At 37.9% G+C, this 27,382-nt stretch overlaps 2 protein-coding genes across 5 annotated transcripts in view; both read right to left on the bottom strand.

Moving 5' to 3' along the window:
• Positions 1-442: 442 nt before the first annotated feature.
• Positions 443-22,022, bottom strand: tle5 (TLE family member 5, transcriptional modulator). Of its 2 annotated transcripts, none has more exons than XM_079592138.1 (7): positions 21,657-22,022; positions 10,719-10,807; positions 5,823-5,886; positions 4,088-4,132; positions 2,209-2,271; positions 1,983-2,057; positions 443-821 (listed from the first exon to the last, which is right to left on the bottom strand). In XM_079592138.1, exons 1-7 carry the CDS (start codon positions 21,681-21,683, stop codon positions 591-593), a joined length of 594 nt encoding a protein of 197 aa, XP_079448264.1. In that variant the 5' UTR covers positions 21,684-22,022; the 3' UTR covers positions 443-590. The 2 variants fall into 2 exon arrangements, with proteins under 2 accessions (XP_079448264.1, XP_079448265.1); XM_079592139.1 differs by having other exon boundaries at positions 443-818.
• A 1,355-nt stretch (positions 22,023-23,377) lies between these two features.
• gna11a (guanine nucleotide binding protein (G protein), alpha 11a (Gq class)) overlaps positions 23,378-27,382 on the bottom strand; it is a 40,041-nt gene continuing 36,036 nt past the window's right edge. The window contains exon 9 of one of the 3 annotated variants that reach the window (XM_079592790.1): positions 23,378-27,377. In XM_079592790.1, the coding sequence (XP_079448916.1) occupies positions 27,187-27,377 (191 nt within the window). In that variant the 3' untranslated portion in view covers positions 23,378-27,186. The remainder of the gene's footprint in view (positions 27,378-27,382) is intronic. The other 2 variants (XM_079592789.1, XM_079592788.1) reach the window with 2 other exon arrangements.

Here is a 27,382-nt window from a genome sequence, read left to right as displayed (position 1 = left end):
CCTTCGAGAAATAACACCGATCCTTTAAACTCTAAATGGATTATGCTGCGGCTAAGTTTTTAGATGCAAAGTTGCTTTTAGTCTCAGAGTTACTGCCTAGGGCCAAAGTGCTTTTGACTCAGTTATTGTAGATTGTAGCTTTAAAAGGTGAAAGATTTTAAGAGGAAGAGAGTGAGCGGGGGGAAAAAAAACAAAAAGGAATTATTACTGAAGGGTCGATGGTCCATTAACGGTCGCACCATTTTGTAGACCATTTCCACAACTAGCATAAGAAATATACAATTATATATATATATAGATATATATAGATATATACATACACGCAGGCAAGAAATAGTGTAAAGAAAATCAAATCAAGCATCCTTAACACAATAAAAAGGTGGATTGGTATAAATACATATAGAAAGCTGCGGGAATGAACCAGAACGGATGACGTTAGGCATGTGAACACAGTAGCAATTTAGAGGGAAGATAGAAAGATGGAAAAAGAGTGGAAAATGAAGGAAAAGAAAAAGGGAAACAAGTGCCTCTGCTCTACGTTGAGCTCTGGATGATGACTGGACGAAGGAACGGGTTTGGCGGCGGGGCGACTAGTCGGACTTGTCTCCGTCTTCCTCGCGGTGGCTGTCGGAGGTCTCGCGTGTGCTCTTGTCCTCCTTGGCCAGCTGGGCCTGAGAGGCCAGGATGCTGGAGAGGGAGAAGAGGCCCGAGCTGGAGGTGACGGCGGGGAGGCCGGCCGGTTGGCTGAGACCCAGAGGGAGAGGGGTCATGGGCAGTGCCAGCCCCTGCAGCTGAGAGAGCTGGTGAGCCTGGAGCTGCTGCTGCACAACACACACATACAGGGTTGTCACTTCTGGAATTTCTTACTTTTTGTTACACTTTCTTAGTTTACTTTGCACTTACAACATTATTATGAAATACAGTTGACTCAAAAGTTGGATTGGATGAACCTGCCAATTCTAAATTAATGAATCAAATCTATATACACACTACCATTCTGAAATTTGGGGTCAGTAAGATTTAAAGTTTATTCAGCAAGGATGTATTAAATTGATCAAAAGTGACAGTACAGATATGTATAATGTCAAAAAAAAAAAAAAAAAAAAATATTTCCAAAAAAAAAAAAGCTTTTCTATTGTAATGGGTGCTGAAAATGTAGCTTTGCAATCGTATGCATTTTAAGATAAAAAGTAGAAGAAAAAGAAACAGCTATTTTAAATTGTAATAATATTCCACTATATTACTGTTTTTTCCCCCTAAATAAATGCAAACTTGTTGCGAATAAGACACAAAATAATAGTATCCATTTATCTATTTGACCTATGTTACTTGGTGCAATAACTGTTTACTGTGATTATTATTTATTAATAAATGTAATCAGTAATGAATTATTGAACACTGGTATTTTTAGATCACTGCTGTAATTAGATAAAATACGGTCTTTTATGTTTTATTTAATACTCTGAGGTAAAAAATAATTACACTGCATGGCCTCTCATGGTTTTATTTTATTGGTTATGTTATTTATAATATTGCTCGTTTACTCCATTTGCACTGTGGTTATTTTTCTTTATTTTTGCATTGGATTATTTTGCGTTATCACTGTACAAAGCAAAAGCTGCAAACGCTTAATGAATGTTGTTTTTGTCATGCACTGTCAAAAAAATATACATCAAATATTATTGGTGTACATTTAACGAGACAACACTATTCAGTCTTTCTACTTCAATTATTTTGTTTAAATCAATGTGTTGCTTGCCGTTTCTTTCTTCAGCAATTTCTGAGTGAAAATTGTTTCTGCACTAAGAGTTAAGATATTCAGAGAGCCATATAAATGCACAGCAACAATGCACAAAACTAATTAATAATGCCTTTCTTTATACATAATTAGACTTCCATAAACTATTTCAGATGAATTTCCATAAACAGCCTTCTGTATAAACCTGTGTGTCATCCACATGAGTCACACACACACACTTTACCCGTATGATGGAGTTCATCTCTGGTGGGGTGACCTGTTTGGCTCTCTCTATCGCCCCCAGAACCTGCTGCTGGTGCTAAAAAAATAAATCAAAAATCTGGATCAAAATCGCATGCTCCTTAAGATCCCACATTCACATTAAAATCAAATCAGACTAACTGAGCGTTTAAGACGGAAGGGTAATGCTATAAACTAAATGCTGAGGTAGCGCTGCTATCTCTCTGTACCTCTTGAGACAGGTAAGGCAAGACTTGAGCACAGATCCCATTTAATCTCTTCACGATCTCTGCCTGCAGGGAGAAACACACACACACACACACACGTTCAGCAAATTCTTCCCTTTTAAAATAGTCACAAATGGCCCAGTTATTCAGCTCCAAAAATATAAACAAACCTATTCCTGACTATGTAATTGACAGCAAAAATAAAAATACAGAATAAATGATTATAACTTATATATATATGGCTTGCCTTGATAACATTTGATGGCTCACAAGAAAATCTAATAAATAGTTTATTTTATTTTATATAAATATATATATATATATATTAATACACACACATGTATAAAACTACTAAAAAAAGAGATTGATATATAGATGAAGATAGAGAAAGCTCATGTCAGGAAACGTGATTTATCTGAGCACTGAAAAGCCTGCAAGAGCTTGAGAATTTTTTATGAAAAAAAAAAAAAAACATGCAGTGGGACAAAGAGAGAGGCAACAATAACCCTGTTTCAATAGGCTGCCATGCTGACACTTCTTACAGCATGCAGGAGAGAGAGAGAGAAAGTGAAATGACTGCATACCAAACACTGGCATGCCTTATTCTTTGCATTCATGCCCTGTATTTCGCTTTCGCACACACTCTTCCATGGCTGACTGACTTTTTTAAAACATATTTCACCTGTGTCACGTAAAGGGTCAGGGACTGATGAATTGTGTTCTCCAGACTGGCTGCAGCGGCGCAATGGCACGTGTTTAGATTTCGACGCCCAACTAACCACTAACTGTTCTGGAAATCAACACTTATTGGAGCATTTCTCATTTTGAGGGGGGGGGGGGGGATTATTTCAGTCACTGCATGATTTAAATGCTCAATATCAAATCATGTCAAATCATTCTAATATTCTAATTTGCTGTTTAGAAAACATTTCTTATCATTATACATGTTGAAAACAGTTGTGCTGTTAAATATTTTTTGCGGAAATTCTGTCAGGATTTTCAGTTTGATGAACACAAAGATCAATTCAATGCATCCCTCCTGAATTAAAGAATTTATTTAATTTTTACAAATTAACGTAGACGTGCAGTGTACACAAACTATTATGAACAAATAAAAATGAATAAAATAGTTATTTTTATAACTTTTTTTGTGATAGTCATCAAATGTTAGAAAGGCAAGCCAAAGAACAAAAAACAGGTAAAAATGTTTCATTCTTTTGGACTATTTCAGTGTTTTTGTGTCCCATATTCATTAAAAATCTCCCAGCTATCACAGCCTATAAAGTGTAGTCAAATAGTATGCCGTAAATAAACCAGTTGTCATAAATTGTTAAAGGGATAATTCTGTCATAATTTGCTCACCCTCATGATGTTCCAAACCCGCAAGCTTTTGGTTCATCCTCAAAACACACATGAGGGTATTTTAAATGTCAATGGAGGGACAGAAACCTCTCAGATTTCAGTCCATTGAACAAAACGTAAATTCCATCTGTTCATCATAGAAAGCGATCTAGTCTCTTCAGAAAATGTGGACTAAACCACTTGATTCATGAGGATTAGTTTTAAAATCGCTTTATGATCTTTTCGAAGCGTCAAAGTGGTAGCTGCGAAGACTCAATAGAGGGACAAAAATCTCATATTTCATTTAAAAAATAGTGTTTTGAAGATGAATAAAAGTCTTGCGTGTTTGGAACAACATGAGGGTTAGTACTAATTGGGTGAACTAACCCTTTAATGCATAATTTGGCCCCCTACTGACACTTCTCAAACTAAAAGCATCACCATTCAATAATGTTGCGCAAAAGTGATGAAGATGAGCATCTAGAGTGTAAACTGGATGGGCGTAATTTCATCAGATTAGACGTGGAAGCGACGAACTCACCTGCTTGTGCATTTCGATATTCAGCCCATAGGACATCTCATAGTACTGTAAAGAAATAAACAAAGTCAGACTCGAACACACAATATTACAGCATTAAACATCTAGAACCCCAGCGTAACGTGTGCGGGCATACTGGAGCGTACTACGTGCTAAAGTGTTAGCCTCGCTCATCATCCACACGTCAACGAGCAGCGTAACACAACCTCTGCAGCTAAACAAGACCGGGGAGCATCAGTGATGGAGCCAGAGTTAGATCAGGGTCGGCTTTGCCAAGCAGCAGTAGGTCCCTAAAGCAATTACCACCCACGCAAAGCGGACGCCCACCCTCCCCATCTTCCAGCGGGTGCGGACAGAGCGGGGGAACCCGATAGGCTATTAGAGGGAGGGAGGGCGCTCTGGCTGATGCGCGTGAGAGCAACGCCGCACAGATTAAATGAGATTAAGCCGCTCGACGGATCAATTAGAGGCGGAATATCAGACAGCAACACGAGGCCCGGGCCGGAGACAACGAGGTTAGAGTGGAGGGGGGGAGGGAGGGAATATCATCGGGGGGATGAATGAGAAAAGAGAGAGCAGAGTATGGACAAAAGAAGGAATGGCAGACAAGGTAAAAAGGAGGGGATGGGGGGTGGAAGACTAGAGAGGAGAGGAAGACAAAGCATACATGATGCCTGAAGATCACGGCCAGATTCAACATGAAAGATTTTTCAGCCAAGTGGATTTTTAATGCAACTTCTTAAACATTTTTTACTTACATTCTAGAAAACTAAGTGGCACAATTAGTGAAAGTAAAATATTTATTGAAATATAAATTGAAGAATTATTGAATAATGAAATAAAAAATATAATATAAAAAAATTATTAAGTTGTAAACAATATACATAAACTAAATATACATGTATAATATATAAACAAATAATATACAAAACAAGTTAATATAAAAAATACGAATGAGAAAAATAAATAAATATATATATTATATTGTTGTACCTAATATAACATGATAGATTAATAATAAAAAAACCACCAAGCTGAAAAAATATAAAAAATATATAATATAAACACATATTTATACCACATATAAGAACCGCTAAGCTGAAGAAAAAAACTAATATAATAGTGGAGTTGTTTGTTAATAAATATATATTATATATAAGAACTGCTAAGTTGTTTGTAAATAAGTAAATGCATACATGCACAATATATAACAAAACTTTTATATAATGTGGCTTTTCTTATACTATATTAAGAATCGTGAAATTATATATATATATATAAATATATATGTACACACACACACTGTTGTTTGTAAATAAGTAAATAACAAAAAAAGTAAATATATATATATCAATCTTATAAGAATATAAGAACAATCAAGCTGAACATTAATAATATAATGAACTGCCAAGTTGTCAATAAATAAACAATATAATATAATTAATATAATATAATATAATTCCTTTAGTCAAGTCTAATCTCATCTATGATACCAAGTAGGTCAGGTATGCCACTGGCGTCCCCTCAAAAGAGAGGTGCATGACGCCTCTGGGTGGACAGGAGGTAGAGAATGTTAATGGAGCAGCAGAAAGGACAGTGTTGAGGCAGACAGAGAATAAGACACAATGAAATCAGACAGGTGAGGGCTAGGTGAGTTTCTTGTGGATGTGAATATGTTCAGGCACATCTAGCCTAAGGCGCGTCCCTCTGGAGGAGAGTGCGTTCTGTGCAGACTTACCATGATATAATGACGTTGCATTTCTGACTTCTCGCTGGCCAGCTTGTCACATTCGAGCTTCAGACTGAAAAGAGGGGGGAAAAAAAAGACTGGTCAATAAAAAAGAACAGACACCGACTAGACATATATTATGCAACAGATCAGTTGAAGAGTTCAGACTGCTTCAGAGACTTTTCAGACTTTTTCACATTCTTTTGGCAGAGTCGGTAGATGGGGAGAGAAATGTAGTGCTAATAGTCAGCTAAAAACGCTCTAATGGGCCTTTCACACAGGACGCGGTATGCGCGGCGCTTGCCGCTGGGTTCAGCGTTGCCCTTCAGATACAACGCGATTTGCGCTGCGCTGCGCTATGGCGTAGGCGGAGTTTAAAAAACTTGTATCGTACAGCTCAGGAAATTCTGACACACACAGTACTAGCCGTTCATCCATTTTGATTTCCGTGCATACGATGTCTTAATATAATTTACTTTCATCCATTTTGATTTCCGTGCTTGTTTGGATCCCCCGATTCTATTGGCCGCGCTGGTAATCGTCACAGAGCGCAGCGGCAAAAGTTGAACTATTTTGAATGATGCGCAACGCTGCAGAAACAAAACGTCCTTGCGCGGCGCAAGCCATTGAAATGAATGGGTTTTATAGCGCAGCGCCGCGCATACCGCGTCCTGTGTGAAAGGCCCATTAGGCAGAAATACACTTTAGGAAAACCACTCATTAAATGTCACATCTGTTTCTGCGTTAACCAATCAGAAAGCTAGCCAATCAGAAAAGCTCTCTGCCTGCAGTATTTAACAGTAGCATTCAAGAAATTGAATAAACAAATTAGACTTTAATGTATAAATTATACATTGATTCTTATTTAAACCAACAAGTTATTCAGTGAAGAGCAGTAAGTGATTTTCTTTTAGCCTTTTTTAAAATAACATTAATGACAAATAGTAGCTGGTATATTAGGCTGCTGTCACTTTAAGACCGAATGCACAGATCTATTATTATACAGATACGCATCCGATTTTCTCCAAACTGTTTACGGCCACTTAAGACATAACTGGCTGCCTTTATGTAAACCTGGTGTGTATTTGACAGTTTAAGCGCAATAAGACGTGAAAGAGAACTTGGTTTAGCACTCACGCGCTGTGTGACGGGCTTTTAGTGTGCGCACAGAACAGCATGCGAATAAAATGTTTAACTGGGAAGGCTTTGAAACGCATGCAAATAATAAACTTTCATGATTGCGAAGAACTGCAACGTCACTTGAGCGTAACCCTACCGCTGTGTTACTAAACGTGATGTGAACGTATGTGGCATTGTACAGCATCTTGAGGCGCCAGAACTGCAACTGACCTCACTGTAGCACGATACTATACGATATTTTGGGTTAAATTGATTTATTGGATGCAAAATGTACATTTTGTTCAAAAATATTTGATACATTATTAAATTCTGATACAGAATTTCCCACCATGCACAATGGCTCAGCATGCGTGCAAACCACTAGTCCACTGTCTGACTCCTTTCAGACAAATTATTTAATTTCTTCCCAAAGAAAACAAAGTGAATAATCAACAAAAAAAAGTGGGATTGGGAAAGCATCAGACAAAAGAAAGCCAAGAGAAAGTGTCTGATCTATATACAAATAAAGTGAATACTAGAGGTTTTTGTTTCGTTGGCGTATGACAAGCATTCTGTCTCTTCATACCTCTCCAGTCTGCGGCTTCCACTTATCCCAAAAAAGGGGGGAAAAAACTGGGCTGTTATGACTGTGTAACATATATTGGGGGTTGTCATGGTGACCATCCTCCCTGCTGCCAGGCTACCTGTGATTGGCCATGCCAGCCACTGATTGGCCGAGACCTCCTGAAGGTTCCAAAGATGCTCCCGGAGAAAAAAAAAAGAGACGCCGAAAAACGACACATTGATGGAGTTTTATTGCCGTTTCTTTCCGCCTCCAAATCGCTCCTGCTGTCATCCTTATTTTGATTTATGTATTCCCTGATCTATTTATGCATTTGTAGAAGGGAGCGACAGCTCGGCGAGGCTCTGGGGACCGCCTGCAGTACATTTCCTTTAAAAGGCTGAACGCAGCACCAAAAAAGCCCTTGTCTGTTGAATCTCAATTGAAGTCAATGGCGGTGAATCCATGCTCTGAATACACATACAAAAACGTAGGGCCTATTCTTCTGTGAACCAGGGTTAAATGAGGGTTTGCTCGTTGTCATGGGAATAGGGAGGGAAAGACATGTTGCCTTAAAGACGGGACAGTAGCAGCGTCTTTGTGTCTTTAAAGAGTCTTCCATCTCCATTTACAGGAGTCAAGGCATCAGACGGATCAGATCACAGTAGCCGCTCCGTGTTAATCGGCATGGGAATGAGGCACTAGGGGAAGCTTGTTAGAAGTGATAATAAAAAATAATATGCCGGCTAATAGTAAATCGAGTCACACTGCTTTGTAGAGGACCACCCTAAAGAAACGGTTAAAAGAAATGTTGTTTTGAACCCGATTGGCTTGCTTTCTTCTGTGAAACTTTTGATAATGTGCTGGTTGCTCTTTTCTAGAGTAGTCCGATTCAAGAACAAATGACTCTTAAGAACTGGTTCTTTTAAGGAATTGGTGATTCCTTCACACAATTAACTCATGAATCAATCAGAGCAGCAACTGAATTAACATCTGACTCATTCACACACAAGTCATTACTTTCATTATGTCATTACTTTTTGACTCGTAATGTTCTGGTTGCTCTGTTCTGCTTCTGAATCAATCAGAGAAAGTTACTAAATAGGCCTTTATTAGACTTCCGTATTCGAAAAGCAAGAGCTTAAAATGGTAGAGTAAAATCATTTCTGTTGTAGCCTGTGTCAATGGAAGTGCCCATAGCACAGGACTGTTGTGATTTATTGATGTACAGTTCATCATAGATACTTCATCTACGGCCCTGTTTACACCTGGATGCATTTTGTTCGATGAGATCACAAGTGGACGACGCTAAATACAGGTGTAAACCGGGTCTAAAATGTTTTGCGTTTGTCGACTTTCGACTAGGGATGGGCATTTTTCAAAAATATTGCATTCAAATATTCTGGCTCATAAAATCGAATATTCTATTATTTAAATGACGTTTAACGAAAAAGACGTTATTTTTTAAGTAAAATGTTTTTTTTGGTCACCATTTCTGAACAAGCTTACGATTAGGCAATATACACAACAAGCTTACAATATGTTAAAGTGTTCTTTTAAATGAAAACATTAAACAGTTGGCCTATGTGTAAACAAAAAAATATAAAAGAACAAAAGGATTTAAGCTCAATCAGCCCAAACTGAAAAAAAAAGCCTAATAAAGCAGACTGCGCCAGATATCGTCTGTGACATTATGTGATCAAATACAAACAACTTGTTAAACACGCGCCACCCCGAGGACTTAATTATAACTGCAAGTTAGTGCTTGGGATTTATCAGGGATTCACTGCATTACGGCCAGCAAAGCATTTACGGCTTCATAAATTCGAATAGTATTTTATTTATCGAATAATAATAATTATAGATCGAATATTCAAAAATTCGTGCACCTCCCTACTTTCGACCACTTCCAGAGGTAGTCGAAAACACATTCGACCGGATTGTTTTCGTAGTGTGAACGCTTATGTAGTCGAATGAGTTCGAACAGCCACAAAAGACCGTCTACTCTCCGCCTACTGAATAATGCATAAATATTATGGGAAGCGCTCTAGCCAGACTGAATTTAAACTTTCTCGGCGGAAGACTAAAGTTTGATTTGACGATGAAAAACGTACCATGCACAATGTTCTCTCAGTATTCCTGATTTCTATCACACACTCACAGCGGCCGCCGTGGTCAACACCGGCAGCGCTGACAATAGCCTCGTTGCACATTAAAATAGAAGATTACACAAATGGTAGGGTATCATGTAAGGCTAAATAAACCCATTTGAAACATCTACATCTAAGTGTAGTGTAATTTTCTTGTCAAACCTGTCGTCCGTTGACAATAATGAAGGCGGAAATCCAATTACTCTACTAATCAGGGCAGGGTATAACAACACGCAGACTGTGATAAAGGTCTATTGACGTCTGACTCGCTCACTGAAGCACAAGACATTACTTTTCTACTATAGTCGGATTCAAGAACAAATGAGTCTTATGAACGGTTCTTTTAACAACTTATGAGTTATGGGTCTGAATCAATCTGGCAATTCCCTCACAGAACAAACTCAGTGAATCAATCAAAGCAGTTGACTACATATGACTACTTTTCGACTCATACTGTGCTGGTTGTTCTTTTCTACTGCAATCTGATTCAACAACAAATGACTCTTATAAACAAACTCTTTTGATGAATTGCACAAGACGACTCATGAGTTATGGGTCTGAATCAAACTCAGAATCAGTCACTAAATTAACATCTGAACGAGCTATTGTATTTTTAGCTTAAAAAAGGACGCAAAAGGACCTTTAAAGTATCATAAAACAGGTCCATACAGCTTGAATGTTAAAGCTTGTTGTTAAATTCAATAAATTTTCTCAATTTGAAGTACTGAAATAAAACTGAAATAAAGCTAAAAAGAAATATAAAAAGTTACAATATACAAAAGCCAGAATAAATTACCGGTACTCAAACTTAAACTAAAATTAAAATAAACTGAAAATATATCAATATAAGCTAATGAAAAGGAATTAATCAAATACTATATTCTTTCTTCTGTGGCAGTCATTTTATTTACTATTATACTATAATAGTAAAGAAAATGACTGGCACAGAAGAAAGAACCTAACAGAAGTTTTGAACGACATGCGAGTAAAGGATGACTTTTAATTTTTTTAAGTGAACTATTCCTTTAGGGTGTTGTGTTGCGTGTGTGTGTGTGTGTGTGTGTGTGTGCATACCTGTGGTATTGTGCTTGAAGGAACTGGAACTCGTCCTTGATGCGGTCGCACGAGTCTGACGTTGTGAACTTCAGCTGCTGCGATGAAGCCTGGAACGAAAGCAATTTACGGCGGTCAATTGCATTATTCAGAAAGCGTGAGTCGCAGCATCAGCTGGGCATCCAGGGGACGGAGCATCACAGCAGTTTCAATGCCAAGAACAGAGAATTCCGGCCAAAACAGATGCAGCTTTCTAAACAGGAAATGTTGTAATCAAGAGTGAATTCAAGTGTACTGTATAAAAAGCAGCAAATAAAACCTCATAGGGCTTATTGCGATATTCAAAACTCATAATTTAGAAGGCGTCAGTCATGTCTGGAGCTCGACATCACCCAAGGTTTTTGGAATTACATGCATTCGGTTTGCAGGTGAGCTTATTTCCCTAGTGTGGGGGCCACACCTGGAGGGAAAATGCAGATGTTATTGGAACCATTTTGCGCTTTTCAGGGTAGATTTTTCCCAGAATTGGTGATATGTTGGCGGCTTTCCCAATAAGCAACTGCCACACTTGAATTTTGATGAATGCAGTCCTTCCAGCTGTAATTCTAGTAATGATAAAAACAAAAAAACAAAAACAAAAAAAAAACAAGATCTCTGCTATTTCCAATGTTTCAGATTCTGGCTCTAGAATGTATCTAAAAATTTATATTTTGGTCATTTTGACTACTTTGTTACTTGACAGTAGAATGAACTGTTCTCTGGGTAGGATGAGGGTCGGCGGTGAGCAATTTTTTCTCTCTTACCAGTCCACGTAGACATGAGTCAAATGAATTTGAATCTTTGGTGAATTACAGTGAATGACTCACTTACTGAATCACAAGTCATTACTCTCTGACTCAAAACGATGCAATTTTTCATAACACTTGAATTATAGACAAAATGTCATGTGGTCCAGGTGTATTAAGTTTTGTTCAAATGTCATTTAAATTTACCAATAACTTTGCAAAAAAGCAGGGTTTTCAGAAAATACAAGAAATAGTATAGACAGAAATTGGAGATGTAGAGTTAGGGCTATACATTGTAGGGCTTGACTAGGATTCAGGAAAAAATAAACAAAATTAGCATCTTGCCTTTAGGGTAGGGTTCCTCAAACTCGGTCCTGGAGGGCCACTGTCCTGCACTCCAACACTGATGAAACACACCCGAACAAGCTAATCAGTGTCTTCAGGATCACTAGAAACTCACAGCGAGGTGTGTTTGATCAGGGTTGGAGCTAAACTGTGCAGGACAGTGGCCCTCCAGGACCGAGTTTGAAGAACCCTGCCTTAGGGTTTCCAAAGTTATGACCCAAAACGCAAATCACCTTATTATAGTGCCACCTAGTATCGGAAAGTTGTGTGTCTGGAGCCAAGATTAAAACCATTCTGCCAATTTTGGTGTCTCTACAATTCGAGGTCTCTGGCGTTTATACACTTTTAGGGCAAAAAGACAAAGAAGAAAATCAGTAGTAACAATGGTGTTCCAGCACCTTCGGTGCTTGGACCCCTAATAATAATAATAATGATGATGTTTTCATGTTTGATCTTGTGGTCCTGCAAGTAAAAAGATGCAAGAAAACCAAATTCAGACACTAGTCATCCATCAGCATGCTGGACTTGGTTGGGTTTTATTCGATGCTCTGATCTCTTCTGAACAATCCAGCAGCTAATTCATCATGCGTTTTTTTCCCCAAATTGCCAACCCGTTCTTGACTCCTTTCGAGTGTTTGCGTTTTTCCGTTTCAAAAATCCCATGTCACTCTGCAGGCGAGAGCTCGGCGGATGAAATTCTTGAAACCCATGGTACGAGCGGACCAACCTTTAACACAAACTGTGTACTTAGCCCGAGCGCTCTGTGCTCCACTGCATATGAAAGAGAGGCTTGTGTCAACAGCGAGCACTTAGTGCCCAAACAGTCAATCTTTTTCAGACGCCACTAACAGTAGTCCTCACATTTCTGCGTGACTACTGGAGATACGGTTTCCTTAGGGAATGCTGGGGGAATGGGGCCGATTGGGAAAGTTTGAGTCGATAGCCCCTGGAGTGTCCGGCGACGGGGAGATCACGGGTGTTACGTACGCACAATACTCGCTTTCAACAGAGGCCATTGCTGACCTGCTTGCTACACCATAACGTCATCCATGCGGTTTAAGCAGGCACTGAACAGTGTTAGCTGTGTGCTAAGCAAAGAGAGGACTTTAAACCGGTCTTTAATACATTAATACAAGTGTGTTGAAACAGATTTACACATGCTGTGTGAATGAAAACGTGCTTTAGAGTCCTAAAGAAATAAATACTGAGCAGAATGATGGTTCTTTTTTTATGATGACTGAACTTTGCCTCTTTGACATTTAAGTGATGTGTTTATTCAAAGCAACTTCAAGCACACTTACAAAGTCAATCTTTATATTGAGTATCCTGGAGTTAAATGCCTGGCACAAATCAAATGGTGATTTAGCTACATTTACAGAAACATAGTCACTTAAAATGTAATATTTTAAATATCTTAAATGTAAGCTTTAACAATTAAATAGCTAAATCAATATCAAGTTTTAATAGTGATGCCCAAGTTCATTTGTAGCATTTTAAATAAACAGATTTTTAAGTGCTTTATTTCTTTCTATGTTTTTTTGTTTGTTTTTTACACAAAAAAAAAGTATAAAATTTCAGTATCATCCTAATTAATTTTTAATTGCTAATTACGGTACTGTACGGTTATCCGGACCACACGATGGCCTACTCCTAACCCCGCCCCTAAACCTACCCGTCACTGGGGTTAAGACCAATCATACGATGGCCTACCCCTAACCCCGCCCCTAAACCTACCCGTCACTGGGGTTAAGACCAATCAGGGATGACTATACGGACTATACGGGACTAAAAGACACACGTGTGGTCCGGATAACTGCATAGTTCCCTGATTACTTATCGGTCTAATAATTATCAATACTCAATACCATAATACCATTTTACCTTTAGTGCCTTAAGCTTGAGTGGTCATAAATATTTTTGACGTGTGAATTGAGCAAAAGAATCACAGTTTATGATACCATTGTTGTCAGATTATAGTGCAAATTTTAAATATGTTATTCAAACAAACATTGCACACAGGAGATTTCGGTCTTTTCCCATTAAAGTAGATATGAGCTGTACTTCTATAGAACTGGAAATAGCTTCTCAGAAACCTTGCAAAAATAGCCACCGAGTGATCTGACTTTTAACAAAATGACTCATGGCTCTTCTCTACCAGTTGAGCTACAGATTCGGTTCTTGAATCGCACCTTACGGGTTACTTTAGTTACCCTTCGGTCAAATCTTTAACCACTAAGCTACACCAGCCTTAATGAAGCGACGGAAACCTTCAAGGTTGCGTAGCTTAGTCTAATGATTTTAAGCTTTAGAGCAAATCCCATATTCACTTAAAAAAAGAAAACCACACACAGACGCACTCATGCAGCACAAGAGCCAAAATATGGGACAATCCCTAATTTGACTCTGCCTCTGTGCGCTTCTCCTTTGAGATGCAATTAAACCATTAAAAGGCTTTATACGCTGGTGGGCAAATTGTGAGTCTTCTGTGGCTAAATGGGATTCATCATTCCCGTAATTTACAGTTGTGCCTCCCACCCCACCGTTTAACAGAAAAAGAAATGTTCTAGAAAAATCTTTCAACTCTAACGTTGGCAGTTTCCCCCCCCCCCCCCCATCCCAAGGGATTACACACAAAGACCCAGATGTAGTTATCTGAAGAGGAGAAGAGAGTTTTTATACTTGAATTACAGCGAATGTGGTTCGGTGAAATGCCGGCAAACCAAGAGGCACTAGGATAACTACAGCCAAATCCTCACCCCTAGTCTTCCTGTAACTGATGCTATGTTTGGAATAGCATACTACTCGTACTATTTCTGCAGTATATCACGCAGAGTACACATATACTGTACAACACCCAGTGGACTATGACATTAGTCAAAATGTGAAGTATGAAACAATGCATGCTGTGAGGAATACAGTATCCCACAATGCAATGCACTCAACTTGAACTTCAATTTCTTGATATTAATAATTTGACCAAACAGGGTCAAAGACTCCAGACTAGTATGTATAAGGCTATGTTCACAGTCACACTGTCAGTCCAAATCGGATAATTTGTGTATCTAATTGGAATGTGATCTAAAATGCCCAAATTGTGTATCGCAACTGTCCAGATCCAATTTGTGTGTCCCATGGCAATGACGTTGTGTTGTTAGGTATACGCCAAAAACAACAACAACAACACGGAGGGGTTGGCAATACAAATGTTGTCTCATTTATAACATGGACTACTGCGTCTTCTGAGGCTGCGGCAGAACCGTAGGTAGGAGGTAAAACATGTCTCCTATATCATCATTTTCTGCTCGTCCGGCACTTTGTAACAACACAACCTAGTTTCTGCAGCGACTTTCAGCATGTTTCCTATAACAACGTCTGATGTTTACGTTTTGAGTGACGTGAGAAAATCACAAATCCGAAGAGAGCAGTCAGACTGAAACGGATTTCCAGAAAAGCGATTTGAATAGGATTTCAAACCTTATGAATGTAGCTCAAAAAAGATTAGCAAAAATCGTATTTCATGTGATTTTTTTTGCCGTTTAGGCCTACACTTTCTAAATCTGATTTCAAGCGGATATACACAAAATTAGATTTGGCCTAATAGCCTAAAAGTTGTATAGATAGAAGAGGGCCTGATTAATATGGTGATAATAGTGCATTTATTGCACCAAAAAAGTCCATTTATCAATAATAAAGCATTATTTGACCCATAAACACAGACTAAATACTAAAGCACTGACTTGATTCTCAGTTTTTGGGAACATAATTTTTTTTTTCAAACTCAATGGGACAAGGGTAACCACAGGTAAAAACCATGCATGAATCGCCATTGCCATAATGGGATTTAAATTTGGTTTCTCTAAAAAACAAACTTTGGAATTTGTATTCCCATTCCCACTGAAAAAAAAACAACAACAACAGTTTAAAATGTTAGGTTTATGTAAAGTTTGACTCGCTTAAGCATAGTCAGGTTCTGACAGGGGTTTGTAATGTAGATTTCTGTTGCAAATTTCATGCCACATGACGCTTAAAAGTTAAAACTGGTTCAACAAAAAACGGCGGCAAATTTAAAAATAAATAAATGGACAACAAAACATTTTGTGGCACCAACGGCAAACAGTTGTAAAATGCAACTCCGCAATATAAGAACTTGATGATTTAACAAGAACGGACCTCTTACTGTATCCAAACCTGTATCCACAGTAGACTTAAGGTACAGCATTTCTTCAAAGAGGCAAAAGCCTCATGGGGGCTGGTGAACCGGAAGCCACACTGCCAAATGATGGCGGTGGTGGCTAATCATGTTAGGGCAGGAAGTTGATTTGATGATTATCTCTTCGCCCATCCTCAGTCCCTGCAAACCCTCATCCCCCTTTCACTTTAGGAGAAATGGTGTTATCCCACTTCCCGGCTCCAATCCATCCTCATCGAGTCGTTTGGAAGGGAATTATTCAACTTTTATCACTTCAGGCGCCGCACACTCCCAAACACAAGCTTCCTCTCGCTGGAAAGGCTGACGGTGGCAGTCAAATTACAGACAAATAGCTGTCACACAGCATAAAGGATACACAACACAGCGGGTAGGGGGTAGTGAAAGAGAAGGAGGAATCAAGAGAGCGAGCGATGGGAACGTCAGTCAAGAAGAGAGCTCAAACAGAACGGCGGCTCACGACTGGAAATTAAAAGCAGGCGGGTCAAGGTGATTGCGAGATTACAGATGGAACAGTAGCGATCGTGATTGATGCCTTGTTGGTAAAGAGCTCGGCATGGGTCAGAGGCTCCGGAAGACAGCCGATTACTCCCGACTCTGTAACAAATGGCACAGCTATGGGAGGCGAGCGACTGCCCACAAATAATAACCCCTTGGAAAGAACCCTGGAGACTTATTCACTTCACGTTTCACAGTTAAACCAAAATATCATATAAGATTGGTTTATTAACATTCTTCTGCAAGTCTGTTTATTTTAACATTATTCACAGTATACTATAAGGGTATTTTGAATGAGCTTTTAGTTTTTATTTTAATGACAGTTTAAGTTTTAGTGAATTTGTTTTGTGCTTTTGTTATTTTTATTAGTATTTCATTTCAAATAAAGAAACAGATTTTTTATCATTTTAAATACAACTTAAAACAACTGAGCACAATCTGACAAATACCAGACAATGGAAAGTGTGTTTACATTAATGCACGTATAATTTAACAAAACATATAGTCTAATAGACTAAACTGTAAAAAAATCAGTTTTTCAATTTGAATCAGACATGACGGAAAGTTTTGGCTAGAAACGACACCTTGTCAGAATAATCCCCGTTCACACGAATCTGCGAAAATGTCTAAAAACGCTGTATTATTCACGCCAGGCCAGTAGTTGGCGATGTCACTTTGTAAAGTGTATGCACATGACATCATTTCCACAAATTCACATTTTTGTAGTTTAAACAGGGACGATAATGGCATTTCGTTTTTAAAAACTTGCGCTTTGAAACACGTTTACGAACGTTTTCATTTTCAGGCCCCCAAAACGCCATTGCCGAGTAAATTAATGGCCAAAACGCATTAAATGTTTACATTCCCCCTGAAAAAATAAATAAATAAAAACATTTAAAAAAACTTAAACTTGACAACGCATGATGCAAATATCGCACGCTCACTGCAATAGTGTCGCCCATTTCACGTCACCCGGCGCGAATTCGCATCTATTAACGTGACTTTGTATGTAATCTACTCACGCAAATAATTAAATTCGCTTTTGGAGTGCACACACGATAAGAAGAGAGCTCCTCGTGGTCTTTGGTTGTAGAGGCGGAAGAGCTTTAGGAAGGGTTCTTTAGCCCGGTGTGTCTTTCGACAGGCAGGTCTGAGCGAGGTGCTGCCACATTAAACAGTCCCCCACCAGGCTGCTTTGTTCCAGACCGCTGCTTTACTCTGGGGCGCAGCTTTCCCACAGCGCAAGTCCATCACTGCCAGAGAATACTGATGCAGCCCGTCTGTCTCAGTGCACACACACACACATCCAGAAACATGTGTGCAACATACAAAGCCTCTAAGCCACAAGCAACTGGCAAAAAACCTGCGCTAGTAAAAATAATCCTGCGACGCAATTATCCCAGCACGCGTCCTTCACACCAAAGGCCAGGAGGAACACAAACAGTCAGACAAGCTAATTAAGCCATCCGTGCCTCGTCCTTTCTCCACAGTACAGGCCGAGCCCATTCACGGCGGATGCTGTATTGTCAGCGCCTCTTTTGAAGCGGCCTGAATTTTTCATTTAATACTAAAAATCAGGGAAATAAAGGAGTCAGTGACACCTATGGGCACTCTTTTTCTTTGTCCGCTCCACATACACTTTTTCAGTCCAGAAAGGTGTTCGAAGACATATTTGCGATGCTAATGAGCAGATTTGCCATCAACAACCAACACATCTGCTCAAGAGTGTGTGTGCGTTACAATTTCAACCTGCAGAAATGAACACTGACTTTGTTGCTGCCTATTTACTTAATTGATCAAAGACTATTAGTCATGGTTGCAAAGGCAAGAATTAAAATCACTACGTGTTCATTAAAATTTTCTTTATTAAAAATTATATTTATGTTTTTATATATTGGCAGTGCTTGTTAAGGCACGCATTATAATTAGCTACTATATATAAACATGCTTGAATTATTTAAATTAGTTCAATGTATGTGTGTTTATATATATACATATTAAATTAATTGACGTATAATACATATATACAAATATAAAATGCAAAAATTTGTGCTATAGCCTACATGAAACATTAATATAGTATTGCCAACAACCTCACAACACAATACAGATTGCAATACATGATACATGCATCTACAATATGATTGAATTATTATATTTAAGATATTGAGTCACATCTTAAACTGTAGGCCTAACTCTCGCAACTTTCACTTTATTTTTGTCGAGCAGCACATCTACATGTTAATTTCAGAGTTTACTCATTTAAACGACCCACTTTTAATTGAACTGAGAATTTACACCCAAAAAAAGATAAATGATGCAACATTGCGAGCGAAAAGCAGCAATATACTGAAATACATTTGAAGCACATTTTTGTCAGAATTATTTCTTCATTTTCTTTTATTCATATACTTGTTTCTTCAATATTATTTTTATTTGCTTTTCCTTTTAAAGGGACAGGAAAAAAAAAAAAAAACTAAATCGGCAAGTGACGTGAGCCAGATTTAAACTTTCACCACTAGGCTATACAAGTCATTTTTAAATCTTAGCGTGGCAAAAAAAAAAGTAGTTGCAGTACGCAATAAATTTTCATCGTGCATGCATAAGCGAGTGTGTGTGTGTGTGAAACAGAGTTTATTTAATGAGCAAGATGTGGGATTTATCCACCGCGTTGAGGGATCTGGGGAGGGAAAGACGGAGATCTGTCCTGCTCACTCGACTTAATAAATCTGCCCCGAATGCTCCACCCTAAGCATCAGGTCGGGGGCAACACACACACACACTGGTGTGTGTTCATTTCTGTGCCAACTCTCGCTTCTCTTTCGAGCCATTACTGCAACAATGGCTTTCAGAAATTACTCCTTGAAAAGCCACAATCAATGGCGCACTCCAATTCACAAATCCCCACCATTATGACATCACTCGTCTGGATCTCGACTCAACAAACAAAATGGAGGACAAAACGCTATTAAGTGTCATCAGGCACACAGAAAATGAGATATGTTTGCAGGTACTTACTAGAGTAACGTTAGCACAATGCAAACTAAACATTTCCAGTATTTTAGAGCGGACACAGCGGGATGCGTTTCCCATATGTAGGGTTTAAATCAGTAATCGCTGATATAACTTGGTGTATTGGGTTTTAATACTCCAATTAAGGAGTTTGAAAATGTCGTCAGGGGAATACAAACATCACTAGACGACTTTGGAAAAAACGGTCACAGTGGGCTTGGGCGATTAAAAAGGCTTGTGTGTACAACTACACCGGGGTGAACAATTGAAGTCATGAACTTTTCAGGCTGGTCAGAGTAAACATCTTCTGTGTCAAGTCTGGTGAGAAGTCGTTGCTATGGAGTCACAGCGCCGTGGCAACAAAGTAGTGCCGACTACAACTGGGCCCACATTTCCACATGCTCCCCGTCGGCCCTTCATTATCAGACTGTAAAGGAGCCGTTCATTCACCATCTCAGCTCAAACACCTGAACAATATGATATAGGCTAGTTGGATGAGCTATTCATCAAACAATCAGCCCAATGCAAAGTAGTCCTGATAATAGTCAACATCAAAATTTATCCCATTTACTTTCATAATGGGTCAAAAAAATATATATTTAGTTCACATTCACGTCGGTTTCGTATGATTTCGAAAAACTTCCATTTTCAAGAAAAGGTTTTGAAGTTGTTGTTTTGGGGTGGGGGGGGTCGAGCCACATGACATTTTACAAACTAAAATAACCTTGACTTGCCTTAAAGTACAAATATGTGAATTTTATGTGATGCAAGATTAAAAAAAGACAAATGACGCAAACATTTTTTTGAAAAGGAAACCTTGTTATTGTCGGGATCATCCTTGTTTGACTTAAAATAGAAATTAAACGAAAGAGATGCATTTATATTTAATAAATTGATAGGAAAAATCATCATTGACCCAATGTGTTCCTGATCTAATCTAAATCTTTAATCAAAACACAAACTGCTCCGCCACTGAAACGACTTTCCTCTGCGCATGACATCAAGTCCACTTCACACTAACCAATCAAGTGTCACCCACCATTTTTGCTCAGTTTCACTTGAAAATACAGCATTATTGACATAAAACGGGCTGCGGGTGCCACTTTATGTTTATTTTAAGTGACGATCAAATGTGACAAGATCATTTTGAAGCAAACCAGATCATGCAGCTCATCGACATCTAGTTCCTTACTGTTTCCAGCCGTACGGCTTTAATCAAGAGCGCCTAATCAAAATATCTGTCATATTAGCTCATTAATCAGCAACAGCCAGCAGGAAACTTAACATGTGATGACAGTCTGGGCATTTTGCAAATACTCTAAACCCACTTTAAATCACTTACCTAGGTTAGTCAAGCTGATAAGGAAGCAACTTGTTATGTGTAACTCAATCCATAAATGAGTTCTTAAGCAGTGATAGAGACTTTGGCTAAAAGATCAAGAGGTGGTGCACAACACACACACACACACCTCTGCTTTGCTGCAGAGAAAACATATTGCATAATGCAAATGCATGTCATTACAGATTTACACCTTCGGTTTTTGTAAATCGAAGTAAAAAGTAGAAGAAGAAAAATGTATACAGTGTTCTTCAAAAGGTCTGTGACTGTAGATAACCGATGGCTTTTGGCACTAATGTTACTCCATTTGAGCCACTGGCAAAATGATGAGAGTTCATCAGAAAAGACTTAAAGATGTCAACATAAACATCTGAAATCTCACAATGTCATGCGCTGTTGTAAAGTACAGACTAATAAAAAGATATAAACGGTTATGCATCCCATTTATGAGGTTTGAGAGTGAAGTTGAATATAATAAAACACAATTCACCAACTGTTAAATGTCACAAGCACACAACATCTACATTGTTCCCATTTGCGAACCCAGAATGCCCTGCCAAAATCACGCATTAGTGGATTTCTAAGTCAGAAACGTGTGGTTTGGAACTATAAAAGGCTATAAGACGATATTGTGAAATATATGTTACATTTTTAATCTTTGCGATAAGTTTCATCATACACACACTTGCACGGATGTCTGTCCTGCCAATGCTAAGCTCAAGCCAGCTAACAACATCAACACAGCGCCAGCAAACAGCTCGATTTACACTCACCGAGTGCCTGGATTGTGGAAACATCATGTCAGTTTTGGTCTTCGAGGTCTTGCCTTCTCCTCCTTAAAGAACAGGGAAGCAGTTTGCTCAGTAGACGTATATATTTAGTGAGTGTTTCCTTTGTTTCGTCGCTAGCTCCTGTGCCAGCTACAGGCAGCTCGCGCTGCTGCTATGGCAATAAAGCACAGCCTGATGATGTGTGCCGCACTGAGCGCGCTCTTTAACACGCATTCGGCATGGAAAATGACCCGTAGATGATTTGCAGGAATCTGCTGATTTGATATGGTATCTTTCCTGTCCTTTTCCACGTTGGGAATGAGCTAAGACAAGGGCTGGTGTGTCTCTCTCCTCTCTCTGGTTGGAGGAAACCGAGTGGCTGTGCAAGAGCTGAAGTGGAGTTTGGGAGCTGATGGCTGCTGCTGTTTTTTTCTGTCTTTCCATATGTGACGATATAAAAACGGAACCACCAGGCAAATAGCTCAAATATATTTAATATAAAAAAAAGATAGATCTATATTAGTCATATAATAAATAACAAATTTGTATATACATATATATTAATTATTTATTATATAACTAACATAATAATAATAATATCAAAATAGCTCCAGTATAAATATAAACAATTTTATATAATCTACTTTTTATTTAAATAAATAATAATCTATATACAATTATTTTAATACGTAACAATACTAAAACAAACCACCAAGTAGCTCGAATATATCAAATTTATAGAAAAACATTTATATATATTTATATAAGAATGAATATATTGTTATTATACAATTTTATATATATATATATATATATATATATATATATATATATATCAGTATCCAAACAGCGCTAGAAAACAGCTCATATAAATATATAACATAATTTTTGTATTTATTTTTATTTGATAGACGTTCTATTTACATAATTTATATTAAAAAAATGATATGTAACAATTTTTTTTTTTAAAGAACCACCACATAGCTGGAATATTTATAGAATTTTTTTATTTGTATTATCTACAATTTTATGTATATATATATATATGACAATTAAATTGTTATATAGTATCTGATATCAATAATATTAATTATTGAGTAATATTTAAAAAAATTATATTAATTCATTAAAAAAAATGCAAACTTTTAAAACTTAATATTAATATCAAAACAGTGCCAGTAAACAGCTCACATGAATATATAAAATAACTTTATATATTGTTTTATTTTATATACACCATTTATTAAAAACATTTAAATATGTAACAATATTAAAACAGAACCACCCCATAGCTTGAATATTTATAGAAAAAAAATTATCTATAGTTATACGATTAATATATAACAATATTAATATATATACCTATTCATTTCAATTGACTTTTACATAAGTTATGTAAAAAGTATATCACGCAAGTATATTTATCAAAAAATAAATGTGTATGTTTACACTGTATACACACTTTTTAATGTGCTGACGAACATTAAAGTTTTCCAATACTTACATAAATTAAACAAGCGCATGTGAGTCATCAAATAAATATGCAGAAATGAGACTTGATATCTCTGCAGCTGAAGTTATATTATAATATGAGATCTGTTGAACAGTCTATGAATCATTTTGTCATCCATTTAATTCTTCATGAGAAGGGAGGGTAATACCAAGCTCAAATATGGCATTTTGGTGGAAACTAGGATTATCATTTTAACTACAAGGACTCTTAATGTAGTTCATATTTCACCAGCAGAATCATCTTCCTTGTTCATCTTTCATGTAATAAACGACGAACAAAAGCTCAACACAGACCCAAATGTATAGGAACAAATTTTATTCCAATTTAAAATGGATATTTTTTTTCTTTAAAGGAGAAGGCTATGAAAGTCATTTTCATGTATGAATGAGGTTCAGGCAACAGTGGTTGAAATGAAACATACAAAAAGAGAAATGTCTAAAATACTGTAAATGAACAATAATTAAGCCCCTTGTCAGCAGGGTTTTGCGTTAATACGGTTTCTCCTTTACCTAACCCTCTCCACCGAAAACAAACACATGCAATTAAAATGTCATTTCTTTTTAAAAACAGCAGTTTGTCATCTTTAATCTTAAATACAGAATAAAATTGTCCTTTTCCTGTTGCGCATTTACCATAATCACATACTTAATGTTTATTTGTTTTTAAAAACCGGACCATAAAATACACGAGTCCTTTTTAAATGATTTCCACAACATTGGCACTTGTAAAGAGTCTGGCTCTACAAATCAAAAGGATTGGCACACTCAATATAGTACATCATTTACATTTGGTATGCTTAAAAAAAAGAAAAAAAGAAAAAAGAAAAAAAAAGAAAAGAGCAACCAACTGAACAATACATTACAAAGTAATACAATACTTTGATTTTATACACCACTACACAAGTTTATTTTTACCAGTTTTATCAAAAACAAATGTATTATATTAAAGTGTCCTACATACAAGTGTTCAGGTAATGCATCGACGTCAGAAGAAGAAAAATAAAGTAAAGATAGCTTCATATTGTACGCATCCATCACATCAGTGTGGACCTCAAGCGAAAGCGTCATTTCTATTCATTAGTGTCTGCGTCTCTCAGAGTACCAGGAACAAGTTTGGAGGAACAGATACATCACACGAGTAGAGTTAGTTTCATTACTGCAGAGTAGGTTCAGTGCATTGACCCAGGGAGGAAAAACTTATCAAACTTCATCGCAAATTGTTGAGAACAAAAAAAAAACCAAAAAAAAAAAACCTTAAACACCAGTTGAATAGCACAAAGCTATTTTTACCATCTGCACAACATCTGATGTTTTGGTACTTTTGTACTTGATGGGTACGAAATGAATGGCTGTAGTGTTTTAGTTGGATAAAGAAAGAAAGGTGTTTCTCAGATTAGGCCTAGCCCTTTAAAATGAAAGCTGTATGTACAAGCTTCAAACGTTCACATGTTCAAAAATGCCGTCATAATTTGCAGGTCCACTATTTGTACAACAACGCAACCGTTTGAAATTGGCATATGACGACTGACAGTACCATCCCACCCAAGTAAACATACAGTTTAAAATGAATGAAACCCCGCCCAGAAGCAAGACGGTCTGCAAATTGTGGATGTTTGAGAAACGAACAAAATCAAAACGAAACAATGAAACAAAGCAACGAAACAAAACAAACGAAGCAAAACAAAGCAATGAAACAAAACAACAAAGCAACGAAACAACAATGAAACAAAAAACAATGAAACAAAACAAAAAAACGCTTAACTGGCCTGGCACGGGAGGATCGTTTAGTTAAACAAAAATGTTTTTGTTTTTTTCGCAATTTGGCAAACAAGTCGTACAATAAACCAAAAGGTCCAAATGTATGTAAAGGCTTGCAGGATTAAACGCAACAAAACAGCAAATATACAGCTGCGGTTGGGGGAAAATGCGTATAAATAACACCTTCAAAAGCCTTGTGCACTGACCGACACTTCCAAACTATAGAATTCGTCACAAATAGAGAAACCTCTTAAAATACATTCAATTACAGGTTAAAAACAAAACAAAAACTGCGGCAATAAGTGACCGTTGTGATTAACGTGAGATTTCGCTATTTTCGCAAATTCCGACGAATCAGGTTCTCTCGAGCTATTTTGTTTCAATAATACAAACAAAAGCCAATAAGACTGTACGAGTGCTAATGTGCGATAAATTCAAGGTGTGCGATAAATGAGTAAACGGGACTCAAAAGCGATACCGTCATGGCCCCCAAAACCAAACATGGCAAATAGAAATGTGCGACACCACCGCCACCGAGTAAAACAGTTAATACTTCATCCATCAACTTACAGAATCAAAACAGCCCGTCCAAAGTCGCTTAACTTACGGCAAGAAATAGCGCACTTTTTCCGAAGATCACAAGGTCCACACAAAAGGTGCTCCCTGGATGCACTGCAAGTCGAACCTACGGAAAATGGCAACTCCTGTGGCGTCACCCGCGCTGTCCCTGATTCAGATATCCACTTCGGCGTACCTATTGCTCTATAGTCTTCATAGAGTCGGTTCATTCTCCGCCCACAATTAGCCCTTGTAATGAAAAGTATGAAACCTCACCTGAATTACATCATAAAGATCCCAAAAAAGCTAGCTAGCTATGGAATCCAAAAAGCTAATCAAGTGAGAACTAAGATATGATACTACAAAACCAAGAGCGAACTCTCAAAAAAAAAAAAATGCAAGCAGAGACCAGTTAAGAATTCAACCACTGATAAAATTCTCAATTTCCTATTTGCATAAAGCGACGTTGATGAAATGGAAATTCAACTTCCCATTTTCAAGCATTTCAAATATTCGGGAAAAAAAACAAAAAAGAACAGAACGGTGACAATCAATTTATCAATACCAAAAAAGAAAAGATCACTTGCCAATGGATTTTTTACAGCAGTAGAGACTCAACCCCCGCTTTCGTTGTAGTGCGCTCATGCGGAAAAGTGAGTCCGATTACATATCTGGTCCATAAATTACATAAATAAAAAAAACTAATCGATTTCACCCTATATAGCACTTTTGTGTTGTGCTGCGTTGAGTGTTTACGAACATTTCAATCACTGGATATCCATATTTTTTTTATGTTATACGGAGTAAAAACGTATATGAATCAGCTGGGAAAGGCGTTTATTTGATTCCTTCAAAGATTCAAAACTGATTTGTGTCGAAGCATGTAAACAAATCACAATCTTTCGCTTAATATCTTTGAATACTAGCTGGATCCATTTAATTATACTGATTAAACACTCAATACTGCCAACTACTGGACTGGAGGAAACAGTTTGGCGCCTAAATGATAAATTTAGCAGACACAAATGAGAACTGAGAATTTGTTGAAAAATTTCAGGACAGTTGAACAATTCGATCGAAATCACACATTTCAAATCTGCGGTGGCTCTCGTTACTCATTTTATCTTCCTCACATCTCGGAAAAAAAAGTCACATGGTCATCTCCAGGTACTCAAGTAGTGATGGGAAATCTCTATACATCACTCCTAAAATAGTATTAAATCAAATCATCCAATCACCTTCACCTCTAGTGTTATAGCATGTGATTGCACAACTAACACCTGGTTAAAATTCAGTGATGCGAGGTGTAAAGTCTTTCAAGAATGTCGCCCACTCTTCGTTTACGGACACGTGCGCCTCCACAGAGTGTTTCCGTTAGGTTCGTACCTCAGTTTCATTCAGGTAGAGCCCACCTACAGCCCATCTACAGAGCAAACGAATGCTCTTTATCATTAGGCACCGGTTTAGCGGCCCAGCCCTCGGGTTTGAGGAAGAGTGGATGATAAAGCTATCAACTGGAGGGGGTCGACACTCAGGAAGAGAGGAAAAAACAGGCAAAGAAAAGGACTACATGAAGATCCAGTGCCAAATGGGAGTGAAGGTGTGTCCGCACGTTTCCCGTGCGTGTGTGTTTCTGCGTGTGAGGTGTGTAGTGCTTTCGGCCGTATGTGGGCTGCAGGTGTCTCGCTCTCTTTCGGTCTCTCTCTCACACTAGGTTGTACTCTTTTAGGTTGTGCTGCAGGATGGTGTCCTTGACCGCCGCGAAGACGAAGCGGATGTTTTCGGTGTCTGTGGCGCAGGTGAAGTGCGAGTAGATGATCTTGTCGCTGTCCGGGTTCAGGTCCACAAACATCTTCAGGATGAATTCTCGGCCCGCCTGGGCGTCCCTCTGTGGACCTGCG

The sequence above is a fragment of the Phoxinus phoxinus genome (assembly GCF_949152265.1).
Source record: "Phoxinus phoxinus genome assembly, chromosome: 20".
NCBI classification, from domain to species: Eukaryota; Metazoa; Chordata; class Actinopteri; order Cypriniformes; family Leuciscidae; genus Phoxinus; species Phoxinus phoxinus.
The sequence above is the reverse complement of the archived record's forward strand: the minus strand, read 5'-3'. Positions and strand labels throughout refer to the sequence as shown.